At 37.6% G+C, this 13,782-nt stretch overlaps 1 protein-coding gene across 1 annotated transcript in view; it reads right to left on the bottom strand.

The window, feature by feature from the left end:
- Window positions 1–13,782, bottom strand: part of LOC136258253 (uncharacterized) — a 194,826-nt gene that overhangs the window by 160,102 nt on the left and 20,942 nt on the right. Inside the window, exons 4-5 of the mRNA XM_066051572.1 lie at window positions 7,649–7,750; window positions 6,070–6,171 (exon numbers count right to left, since the gene is read on the bottom strand). Of these exons, the coding sequence (XP_065907644.1) occupies window positions 6,070–6,171; window positions 7,649–7,750 (204 nt within the window). The remainder of the gene's footprint in view (window positions 1–6,069; window positions 6,172–7,648; window positions 7,751–13,782) is intronic.

Genomic DNA, 13,782 nt, shown 5'->3' with positions numbered 1-13,782 from the left:
AACACCTTACCAAACAAGTTTTACATTGTAACTTGTTTGAATATGCTGATGACTCATCTCTTGTGAAGGTGATTAAGAACAAGGAGAATCGGATAGCAGCTGCTGAAGAGATGATTGCTGACTTAAATTATGTTTTTTCCTGGGGTGGAGTGTGGAACATTAATAATTTTGAACCTGTTAAATGTCACTCACTGAGTGTATCATTAAAGGTTGATGTTGAGTGTCACCCCCTCTATTTATGGACTCCTTTTCCATCGATGAGGCTGATAATTTAAAGACATTGGAGTTCTATTTTGATCGTAGATTGACTTGGAGCTCTATGATAGAAAATATGTCCACCCGCTGTTGACAGAGAATAGGAGTACTGTACCATGTTAGAGATTTTTCTGGGTCCAAGAGGCCTAGCTGTTGCTTTAAAATCCATTGTGAGGCCTGCATGTGAATACAGTAGTGTCGCTGTTATTGGTGCTTCAGCCACTCACTTATCTAAACTTGATGTGGTACAGATATTGGCTGAGAAACTGAGTGAATATGTATTTCCCTCACAGCATTCTTACCATGAGACCAGTGCTGTGGGCCAACTTTGTAAGTCGCTTGATTTCTGAGGTCAAGGGCCTCTACAACAGTTTAGTCCGACTTTTGCCACTGCTCCACTGACACATTCTCATTGCTTGAGAAGTTTAAATGATGATCCTTTATCACTATCCTCATTAGTTCAATACACATCTTTAGATCTATTTAGAAGAAGCTTTCTTGGTGTGATCACTAACATTTGGGCATCTACTTTAGACATCAGGCTGAGAGGTTCTAAAGAGGGATGGTCTACTGTTTTAAAACTGTTACAGAGACATCTTTGTGTTTAATTGTATGTATATTGTATGCTCTTTAGATGATATTGTAAATTTAAAAAAAGCCACACCATTTTATAATGGCATGAATCTTGGTAGCATAATAATATTTTAACCACCTCACTTTTCTATTAACTCAAATTTTATCTGTCGTATCTAAAGTAATATTCCCATAATGTTCATTAATTTATACTCATACATGCTGTAACTATAGTCACTTTAGTTTTAGAGATGTTGCCATAACTAGTTAAAATAGAGTTAGTTATACTATTTGCAGTGAAAAACCCTAGTTGCCTACATTTTAGTGTTCATAGCTACACATAGCAGACTATAATTTGGACATATAAAAACTGTATAGCTACGTAGGTATCTAACAATCTCAACACAATTGGAGACTTGGAGAAGGTTAAGATACACAAGTTTCAAGATTACAGATAATTGTGCAGTGCAATCACTGATGATGGCAGCAGCAGATCGTTGACATGATCTATTAGACTATTTGAGCATTTTAGAAGGTTATCATAGCATAATAATTTCAGCAATACCTCATTCATAGTGAATCAATTATTTCTTTTGGCTAATCAAAGGATGCTCCCCTTAACTTTCAATTATTCCTATGAATGCTTGATAATTGCTAATGTAATTGCTATACCTGCTAACAAAGCTGTGCATTACAGCCTGGCTTTGTCAAATTCACTCACATACGTATCAAGAGTTCATAATATTTGTATGGTGGAGAGTGTCTAACTTGAATGCATTCACCAAATACCCTGCTTAAAGTAACACCTCAGCCTTATTTCAGAACAAAGGCTTTGCTTTCATCAACACTAATCAACACCAATCAACAGTTTTCTATCCCCAGTGAAGGTGTTGATTTGATAAATGGTGAACTTTGGTGAACTTTACACAGGGTGTTTGTACAGGCCATACTGAGAGTTAGACACTCTCCCCCATACAAATATTATGAACTCTTGTACGTATGTATATAAAACATCCATATGAGCATAGTAAGTTCTGTACTTAAAAATGTGATGTATACACACGTGTAGTTGTAGCACCATGATCTACTGTATAAAGAGTTTGTTGCAAGGTTATCAACATTCTGATCATTTTTTAGAGTTATCTTTCTATGCTAGCCAAGCAAGCTATTGAAATTTCAGATGTTAAGTATGTACCTATGTGTGGATGTAGTATAGCTCATTCAGTGATATTAGTCCTGTTGCATGATCTACTATACAATCCTATTTTTAACCCTCCTCAAAAGTATAATGTTTAATTATATGAGCGAAATAACCTCATCCCTAACAATCACAAAAACTCTGGTATAGGTATACAAACATGAGACCTCTTAAAGTTATATCCTTTTGAATAAAACAAACATTTGGTTAAGACACCTATTAGTAATTACTACAAGTATAAGGAAAAAATTAGGAATTTAAGTTTGATTTGGGATCACAGAAAGATAAAGTAGAGAAACAGTGGAGGTCGCCTACACCTGCAGATATACTAGTGGTCATTTAATCCCTAATTCAGTCTATACATGAGTGAATTAGGATTAAATGTCCATATCTGTAGGTGTAGGTGACCTCCATTGTTTCCCTACTTTATATTTCTGTGATCCCAAATCAAACTTAAATTCCTGATTTTTTTCTTATTTGTTTGTTTACCTTTTTTGCAACATTATTATGACTGGTGAACCTGTGCATACCGCATCAAAGAAAGGAAGGTGCCAGAGTTAATGTTTTTGTCTGAATGCGCACCCCAGCTATCAATTACTGACTCATAAGTGAAGTGGTCATTACACTTTGATTATCAGCTATGTTTAGCCCGTTGCACAGTGCTACAAACAAAGAACAGTAGGAGAAGCACCTTTGCAATCAATCTAGTCACCATGGAAAATATAGATGGTTTCTGTTTACAAACATAGGGAAGTCATGCATCCAGCTACCACAAATCAACACCAGCATAAAGAAATGGGACACAAAGGAAGACAAAGGTAAATCCATGCTGCATCCATTGTATGTACTCTGGTATGCAAAGAGGCACATCTCGAGATAAAGTGGTATCGTATAGTAGAAACACCAAACCCATAGCCTTAGCCGTTATCGAGTTACGCTTGCCTGAAGGCATCAGACAGACAAGCAGGCATTCAGCAGAAAATTCCATTTAATAGTCATTTAAATTTTGTAAATTATATTGAAAGCATTTAGAGTCATACTGAAGGCACTTTTGGGCTTGACCAATTAGTGCTCTGCGATACAGTGAATTTTGTGTATCACGTATCACCATCAATAAACTGTTCGATACAATACTGTATCACGATACTATAATGAAGTGGTCATGGCTAGTTATAACTGGCATATTAGCATTTAACTGTACCTTAAAGGTCCACTGAAATGGTAAAAACAACTTTAGCTATTATCAATCCTTGCTACTAATGGGATAGGTTGATGAATATGGTTTAGTCTGATTTTGCTTTGTTTAGTAGATATAATACATTTTAGTATATTGCGGTTTGTCAATTAACTTTCGTCATAACGCATCATACCAAGAAACTTCAGTACGCGTGTGATACACAGAAGTGCCTATTTCGGTCCATGTACAGCAAGTTTCAGTTTAATTTCAAGTCATACTAGCCACAAAGATTTGAAATACGGTAAGAAGTTGTTCTGCAACCAGTTACAAGTCTATGGGAGTGGGTTAGTTAATGTACGCTAGGTGGTGTGGTGAAGAACGCTCGAGACATCTGTGAAAGGGGCTGCAAATCGACAACACAGTGGTGGGAGCGAGCTGCAGTTCGTTCCTTGGCTGCTTTGAATGCGTTTAAGCACGTATCCTTCCCAATACAGCGGGTAGAGTGGTGCGAGTTGGCACCACCCTCACTTGATTTTAGCATTGGCAAGCGAATCAGGTAAGTCATAGATCCTATGGGTAAGTCTAACAATCGCACGATCGTTTGTGTGTGTGTGTGTGATACTGCTAACCCAGCTTCGTAAACAGACCGAACTAACAGCCTGCTACAGTGAAACATGCAGCGCTTCGCGCGTACCGAGAGGAGAAGGTGGTTCAAGCCCAAGCACTACAGCAACAGCTACACTCCAGACTTCGCTTTTGTTTACCAACAGAACTCTTCAGTGATCTTGGAATGCTACGATGACGAAAAGAAGTGCTGGGTAATGCTACCGTACTGTGACTTTCCCATTATAAAGTGTGCAGTTACAGTACTTCCGGTTCTTGGTCTGACGTCACATCATGATGTAACTAGACTTTGTGGCGTAATAACTGCACAACAACATGGTGTTTTCGTGCATTGCATGATACAAAGTACTTATTCATTCAATAAAATGGCAAGTGAAATTTCCATTTCAGTGGACCTTTAAAGAGCTGACACTGATTCTACATTCACTGTATATACAAATGTCTTTATTCAGTGAATGTTGATAAACTACAGTACGCTGATGTAGTGTGTTCTGATATGAGTTTTAGTATGGAAAACAGAGTTGTTGTTAAAAGCACATCTCTACCAAGATACCTGCCTCTATTACACCACCAGACAATTAGCTACCACAAACATTTTAACACATGCTCCCACAAAGGCATGTCCAGATTACTCCGCATTTTAATGAGTTGTCAAGATGGCTAGTATATATAGCAGATTTGTGTACTGCTTAGTGGTGCAGTTCTTTACACTTAAAGAGTGCTTTTAGAAGACCCGGGGAAGAATATTTTAGCCATAACAGCAGCACTTATACACGTGTATTTGTATGGCTTTTTGTAACTTCCCATTTTATAGCACAGGTAAATAGAGAGGCTTTCAATTTGAGCATCTAGATCATTGTTACAGTAATATATCAATCACTGACTGTTTTGCTTGAAAACTTTGATATATCCATATTTTCTAAGTACAGTATTGTATCGTGATACTTATTTGCTGTATCGATACATTGCCGTATCGATATGTATTGCAGATCTCTATGACCAATACTGCCAAGGTACCAGGATAGTATTGTGAAGCTGGTTTTTCGTCAGAAAGACCCAAACTTCCATTATCTCTAGTAATATTATAGACCCCATTTTCACTAAGGCATGGTCCAGCAAAAAGTTGCTACAGCTTCAGATTTCACGATGAGGATTTTGGAGGGAAATGAGAGCAAAAGAATTGAGCATTCTATTGCAAAAACCTTCTCTAGGCAAGATAACTCACCATGCAACATGTATGTTATGTACTTTTACCTAGTAACTTACTTTTTAATAGCACTCCTCTGTTTTTCAGTATGATTACTTTGCATTAGATTTTTAAAGTCTTTGAGCAGGCTGTAGGACCAGGTGTCTTACAGACCTTCAGCACTTGTGCTGTAAAGCATTAATAAATAAACTAGTTTCCATTTGGTTCTACTTGGGGTACTTAAAGATAATGATTTACTCTCTAGAATTCCTATGGATATAATTACATGAAAATAACAAGGAGAAAACATCCTGACCACCTGGTAGACTCCTGTAAGCGTTTGAGCGTAAATCGGATGGCTGCAGGTTCGAGGCTACCTAGGTCCAGTCATGGATTTTTTCTCCTTTCTCCAACTTTTCAAACACACCTTCTGTAGCTAAAGTCTTTGAGCAGGCTGTAGGACCAGGTGCCCTACAGACCCTCAGCACTTGTGCTGTAAAGCATTAATAAATAATAATTAAAAAAAAAAAGAAGATACATAGCATGGAATGAATGCACTTTTTGCCTTCAAAAGTGGTGGATGTGTGAATTCACTACACTCTTGTATTAAATTTTACCATCAGTGCATATGAAGAACATAAAATCATAGTCCGTAATTCTGCCGGTATATATACAGTGCATCTGATCATAGTCCATATTTAATGGTAGTATAAATGTAATGGAATATATATTTCGTTTCATATTTTGCAAATGCAAATGTGTATCACATATGATGGTTCATATGTGCTTCATATGTGTTCCAGCAGTTAACTGCAGCTATACTAGTCTGCTTTTAATTACTACTTCAGTCACTGCAGCCTGTTGGTACAACCGAAGCAGGAATCAAATGTCTACTAGTATCAAATAATACGGTAGTTCTGTTTAAGTATGTAGGGATCCCCCCAAAAGTGAAGTGCACTGGCTAAAATTCCACCCTTAAAAATCATCCTAGAGACATCTTTCACTACGAAAATCAAAAGGCTGCATTTGTTTCAGCTATTGTTACTATGAGCTTACCACATCCACACATTCTATGTTGACATGTAAGGATATCAATTTCTTCACTATGTTATCATGACCATAGTCTACACTAACATGTAGAGGTGTCTGTTGATATTCCTATACAACAACACAATTATAATGAGGTACATGTACGTATATCATATTATGGCAGGTGCTAATATGTATGTAGCAACTTCACAAATGCAGCAACAATTGCACTATAGCTACATAGATAATATTACACACACTGTTAGGTTGGAAAATCAAATACAACAACCTGTACAACACCAATATGACTTTTTTTAAACCCTATACATGTACTGTAGATATGAAATATGACACACTGTCTTGATGTGTTTTGTGAAACCATCCACTAAATCCTCTATATATTTACAGCATACATAATATACCATGACGCTTTTTGTGCTCTTGTCTGTTTATGCTTACACATGAATGACTAAATTGATAAACTGTTGTAATCATTGTAATACAGTGGAATCTTGATTTCCGAACACTGATTAACCAAACACCACATTATCCGAACACCAAATCAATTGCTTAATTAGAGTATTTTGTTAGCAAGTGTATGAACACCCTTCCCCCAATTAGTTCAAATAATCGAGGTTCCACTGTATACGTGATTGTCTCAACAAAAGTCCAACTTGTTCACACAAATTCAGAATTTTTATTTTCTCAGCATTATCTGCAGTGTCCAAGGTATGGATCACCAGAGTTTCAGCTTTCTGTAGTGAGCAGCTTTGGAATGATAGCACTAGACACTAGGAAGTGCAAGATAATTGATTTGTACAGCGACTAAGCTGAAAATAAACTACAGGCACTTACTTACATTCGCAGCCATAACTTCTGTTTGCATTGGTCTACAATGTTACAATTTGAAATATTCACCTTGGATTAGCACTTCAGCCAAAGTATAGTGTTAGCTTGTAGTTACTTGTGCATACAGGTGTGAAGGCAGTTTAGCAGAAAAAATAATGACGATCTTGTTTACATTTACCGCACTGTAAACAAATTCACGTGACACGCATGCCTTTCGGACTACAGAAACAAAACAAAGATTTTCAAACTTTCATGAACAGGCAAATAAGATGGTGCATATAGTTTTATTTGATTTGAGTCTTCCTTCTTTGAGTAATGGCCTAATAGAAACTTGCGTACTTTTTTTTTGTAGCATGCTAATATTACAAATTATTTTTAAATTTCGTCTTTACTCAATACACATGCAAATTGGGTTTTCGCTGAGATGGTCACATATGACCAGTGAGTTATAACAGTACACACCTCTGCTTAATAATTCTGTTGTGAATGTTATCATTGTACAGCAGCTTACAAATCCATGCAATTGTAAATGTAAATAACAAGTTTACAAAATGTTAACATAAAACAACAAGGTCCATAATTAAATAATATAGTTATAACACTTCCACAGTACTATTGTCACAGATTTACATTAATACTATTCTAGTCAAGCAGACTATGACCCTACAAACAGTAGTTATATGTACAATTTGTTGTCACAACAACACAATCACATGTACTTATATGCGTACACCAGACAATATTAAGGTGAACACACCTCATGTATAATAGCATCCATATCAACTCCATCATTTGACAGTCTAGTAACTACCTCCATATCACCATAATAGGTAGCATTTACTAATAGGTCACATTCTTCCTATAAGGAAACAGATGAAGACAAGTGAACACATTTACATATGGTGCACTACTTTGTTCTGCACAGTGCAAAGTGTTGATAGAAAATTTGAGACAAAATTATTTACCAAATAAATGAAGTAAGTGACCATCATAATATGGCTGAAAAATAAGAAATCATTTTTTCAAAAAAGTATTAATGATCCAGCACAATAAACATTAAACCTATTGTTTTAACTCATGCATTTGGTATAATAAGAAGAAATATTTTTATAAATTTGGCTGTTTAGTGGTACCATTTGAATTGCCATGCACAGTCAGTTGTAAACACAGGAGGTTGACAGTAAGGATGGCAGCAACTAAATATTGAGAAAACACAGATCAGTTGGAGGTGGGGATGTTTATCTGGGAATAAGTTACAGATATAGCCTATACAATTACATGTTAAACAGAAGGGAATCGTATGTAACTTCTTGATGATTACTACTGTGGTGTGAGAAGGTGTGGCTATCATTAATTTGGTGTCCATAAATGAAAACCCATTTTTGGAGACCAAAATTATGCTCAAATGATGCAGCGACAGGAAACCTATCTCACCAATCAAACTACCAATGTTTTTAGGTGAATGCTAACTCACAGAGGAAGGTTGAACTCCAGTACTGTGATAAGGATCAAGGTTACTTAGAGTTACAGCTATAATCTCAGATTTTGCAGATATTTCTGTCAATTTCTATGCAATGGAATTTATTGCCACAGCAAATTATTTTGAAGATGTTAAACTTTTACATTGGAAACCATATTGGAAGTGTAATACAGTATTTACAAAGCCTTCATTTCGCAGGCTGCTTTTAACACAAAACTGTTTGCTCATGTGGGTGAAATGATACAGACCATACAGATATTGTCAATTACACAACAGGATTGGAAACTGATGATGTCACTTAATTAATGGGCGTACAAAATGGGTGAACAAAGTGTGTTAACGTACAACAGAAAAGTTTGATGAAAAAAGTTTGACAAATCTGTTATATTCATCAAATTTTAATTCATCAAACATCAAAAAGAACGTTGAAAGTCAGCATTTTTTTCTTGCTTTTAATTTGTCAAAGCTCTTTAACTGTGAATTCATCAAATTTTCTTTTGTCAAAATTTCCTAATGTATGGTATGCTGGTAACAAAGTACCTGTTGTACAAAACCATCTACACAGACGAGTTATGCTTCTTTGTGTAATTCAAAAGGTTAGTAATTTGTTGTTGTGTTCATAGAAATTATTTTGTAACCATTGCACCTGTACAACAAACACAACTTTTGTTGCCAGCTACATGTAAACTGTATGTCATGATAGGTACTTGTAAGGCTACAAAAGTTATTTATTAGTGTAGTACAATTAAGCAAGAGTTGGTATAATAATTTTCAAGAGCTAAAGCCCCACTACTGAGTATAGGGTTTGTCTAATCCCTACCACAAATTTTAGCCCATAGAGTGATAACTTCTACATCACAAAATTACATTAAAATGTGTAACCGCAACTTCTATGGGGCAAATTCAATGGTGGGGCTCCTTCAGAAGGCTACAATTGTGATTTATTCTGCATGAAACTTACACAGAACATAGAACAAAAGTTTGGAAAGATGTTATTTGGGTATCATATTGAGTTACAAAATTAAAACAACAGTTTTGGCCTTAACTCGAGAAAGTAACTGTCTCCAAACAACAAGAAAGAATGATCAGTAATGAATCATTGTACATTGATCTGTTGATATAAACATCGTGGGACTATTCTATCATACTTTCAAAGTGTCAAATTCTTTGTGCCCAAGTATTTTTTGCCAATTATCAGCCATAACTTGCCTGGCAATTATCAAATTAACCTACACTACTTAAACATCTCTTATATTACTCTCTTCCTTGTTCGTTATAATATGATCACATTTAGAAAGACAGTTGTTATTTATTATTATTATCTACTTCACCAGTTAGGCACTGGAGGGTGTACACAGAGGGCAGAGCCTATTCGAGGTGTTTAACCATAGCCTAGGGGCCTAAACGAAAATCTTTGAGCTAAATATCCTAAAGTGAAACAGGACAAATACCTGAAAAAAAGCCAACCCCATCATGACTTGATCCATAGGCCACCCCACCCAGATTCCGGCTAAGCGCCACACTTGGAGCCAACTTCTCAACAAACCAAAGGTGAAATAAACTTGTGTCCCAATACAAACTTGTGTCCCAACTTGTTACATTTTCTCTCTACACAAGTGATTATGTAACTATCGTGACATCAGGTGTTACTACTCTATACTGGTGAGTACAAATAAAAGGTTAATTTTTCATTGTAAAGCAGTTACTGTGTTTCCAGAAGAACTCTCCTCAATATATTATACCTGACAACTAAAATATGAGGATCAGTGTCATTTTAAAATTTCCATTTTGTGCTGTTTGTTTGTAAAGTGTATAAGGTTGAGCTTTCACATTTTAGGAATACCTGCTGTATTTATCATTGCGATTACTGTCATGATAGCAGTGGCCCTTTTGTGTGGTTGTGTGGAATGAGCTAGTGGTTGGTAGGGTGCTGTTGTAGTTACTGTAATGTTGGCTTATTTCAAAATTTTGTATTTCCTTTATGGATGCCAGCCAGCAATGATCCACTCTGCATTAGGATGCTAGCCATTGTGATATGAGACAACTTCAATTGTCTTGTCAGGCACAAGGCAACACAATGGGGTAGGTAAAAAAAAGTGGACCCATGACCAGGGGACCCAACTATTCTACACTTCACAATACTCTATACTTGTACTAGGTACTTCTGCATGCAGTCTTACATGGCCAATCCACTTTTGCCCATCACGGTGTCTCACATGATGTTTGAAATTATAAGTGCCTCTGAAAAAGTGTCTGAAGCTGACTCACTGACTGCATTTATAGGCCACTTGCCTGCTGCATAATGATCATACTAGTCTATTATGTCACCTAGCTACTAAAGTTTAGAAACATTATGCAAACAAATATTCCAGGGAAACAGCAATTGCTAGTTAAGCAAGTTTCAGTCCAGCAGCTCGACAACCAGACTTTGTACATCGTGGTGCATTTGCGCAATGTTTCTAAAGCCATACAACATAATAGACTGGTATGCTCATTATGCAGCAGGTGAGTGGCCTATAATGCAGTCAGCTTTAGACATGTTTTCAGAGGTGCCTATAATTTTTAATTGGTTTAAGCATCGTAGGAGACACCATGATTGGATTGGCCATGCAAGACTAGGTACCTACTGTAGTACAAGCATAAATGCATAAAATTCCAAGAAGAGTTGAATACCCACAGGTCCCAGGTCCTTGATCCCAGGGTCCACTGTTTTTACAGTACCTACCCAGCACAATGTATCTAGAGGTTCTCACGTAGAAAGTGAAGACGCAACACCACATTAGTCTCTACCACACTGAAAACCACACCACCACAACCTGACCAACAGACAGTACCAATTGTACAGTTACCTACAATTGACAATCTGCATTCATCACAGTGATACCTGCTCCACTTTCAGCATTTTACCCCCATGTATGCTAATTGAAGATGGTAATTGCTGGATGATCAGTAAGCACAGTATAAACTATATCTTTATCCAATCCACCAGAAAATTATATCAGTATCATCATTCAGAGGTTTAGTGCACTCATCTAGAAGCCTTTAGGTAGCAACACACTTTGTATACATCGTGAACTCCGTTCATATTCTAATTTCAGTCCTCATCACTTAGCAGTTGGCTGCCTCCATCAGGAACTTAGTGCATACCCACTTGAGGGAAGTAAAGGCCCTCCCATTGATCTGAAATCTGAAATCTCAGTTCTCATCGGGGCAGACTGTTACTGGTGAGATGAGATAGTTAAAGGTAGTGGGCCAACAGCAGTTCAATCACGACTCAGCTACAGTACTTATTGTCTGTCCCACTTCCCTTACCTCAAACTGTGAATTCAGCCAACCTCCACACAGCTATACTATTGTGTACTATCAAAACCAGTTATCTATGTCAGTCCTGGAGTTTAGAGTCTGCAGGCATGTTAGTTATACAGAGACACTAGAAAATACTTCATTTCTGCAAACAGATAGAACCTACAGCCTGCACTTCCCCTGGAAAGAAATCACCCTCCCCCCTCTAATGACATGTACACCATCTGCTTCAAGCAAACCAGGTCCTTGGCACATCGACCAGTGAAACAACCAAAGCAGCTGAAAGCTTACAGAGAAATCATGAAGGAACAAGTGCAATAAGCTTTATCAAAGAGCAGAGAGCAGACGTCAGACACATAATGTACACTACATCCCTCATCACCCAGTATGAACGGGCTTAGCTACAACACTAATCCGAATAGTGTATGACTATAGCTGTACACAGTCTTGTAACAGTCCTAGCCTTAATGATTGCTTTTTTTGCTTGCCCTCATTCCTTTGTACTGCTCTCCTCCATTTTTGGTTGCACCTAATTGCTCTCTCAGCTGACATCCAGAAAGCATTTTGCCATATGAATCAGACAGGGACAGCACACAATTTCTCTGGTTATCAGATCCCACGTCAATTTGTATCCTACTGACTCCAAGTCATGTTGTTTGGAGCTACTAGTTCTCCATTCCAGAAGCTCTAAATTTCCATTTAACCTGGAATCTCTCATCAACACTACACAGAACATCATCTGCAAATTTTCATTCTATCCTAGTGAAGAAGCTACACTGAATATGTTACTGAGTTTCATTTGGTACTCCACAAAGCAGATTTCAATCTACATTCCTGGTCCTCGTGTTGTAAAGATCTTGAGCGTGCAGCATCACACAACCCGGTTAAAGTAGTAGGAATATACTGAAACACTCAAAGGAGTGTGATCTATCTCTCTCCCAACCTAGACACCACCTACAACAACCAAGTAAGAGACTCTCAAATAGTTATCAGACATTATTGATTCATTGGAGCTAGTATCACTAGTCACAATCTCTGCTAAGTTCTTTTACAAAATAATTTTAAAGCTGTGGCAGAAACACTTGTAGTGGGACACTACTCCTGATCACAAGTGAATGGATCACAATTGCTGCTAACACAGCACAATCCACAACACTGCCCTTCTGTTGCAAATATAAACTGTATTTCCAGCACCTCAGGATGCATCAACCAACCTGCACACCTGCACATCTTTGCTGATGCAAGCCTAAAGGCTTACGGTGTAGTTGCATACATCCAACAAGTCAAAGGACATGTTCCAGCCTCAATACTGATGTCCAAGACTAGAGCTGTGCCATTGAAGCAGCTTTCACTTCCCAAATTGGACCTGAACACAGCTGTACTGCAACCAGGCTAGCTCACTTCATTCCCCACCATCAATCTGACTGTCCACCTATGCCAAATTGTCCTGTATTGGATTGCCAGCCAGAAGACTTTGATACTGCACAGGCTAGGGTTGCTGAAAAAAATTGTCCATCTTTGTGCACAGAAAATCCAGCAGACCTCTTAACAAGAGGGATCAACTTTCAACAGCTTAGGTCATTGACTGTTTAGCAGCATGGACTGCCACAGTTGTTATGTCTAGAATAATGCCTTGGGACCCAACAGGGGTCCTTCTGCCTCATGACATAGAAGAGTCGGATCAGCACTGCCACACTGGACAGAGTGACCATGGTCCAGCAATCAGCCTCCTGAACATTGAGAGGTATGGAGGTACATACAGAAGTTGCTTGCAATGACTGCATATGTATTATGTATGTCCACACAACACAAGGCATCTATCACCTGTAAGTACACAACATTAAGAATTGACAAGAGAGAACTAGAAATTTTTCAAAGCTGCAGAGCTTCCTAGAGGTTTTTAGCTTGACTTCAAAATACTATTGCTATCTACTGGTACAACAGCTCGGGCTATTTTTAGATCAAAATCAGCTGATTATGTGTGGTGAGTATATCCACAATGCCCCCTTATTTACTGCCAAATAAACATCACCACACAAATCTTGTGATAATGTAAGCTCACATAACACAACACAGTGTCAATGCCACCCTGACTGTAATTAGGCATC

This window comes from Dysidea avara, chromosome 6 (genome assembly GCF_963678975.1).
Source record: "Dysidea avara chromosome 6, odDysAvar1.4, whole genome shotgun sequence".
In the NCBI taxonomy this organism is placed as follows: Eukaryota; Metazoa; Porifera; class Demospongiae; order Dictyoceratida; family Dysideidae; genus Dysidea; species Dysidea avara.
This window is presented reverse-complemented; position numbering and strand designations above follow the sequence as displayed.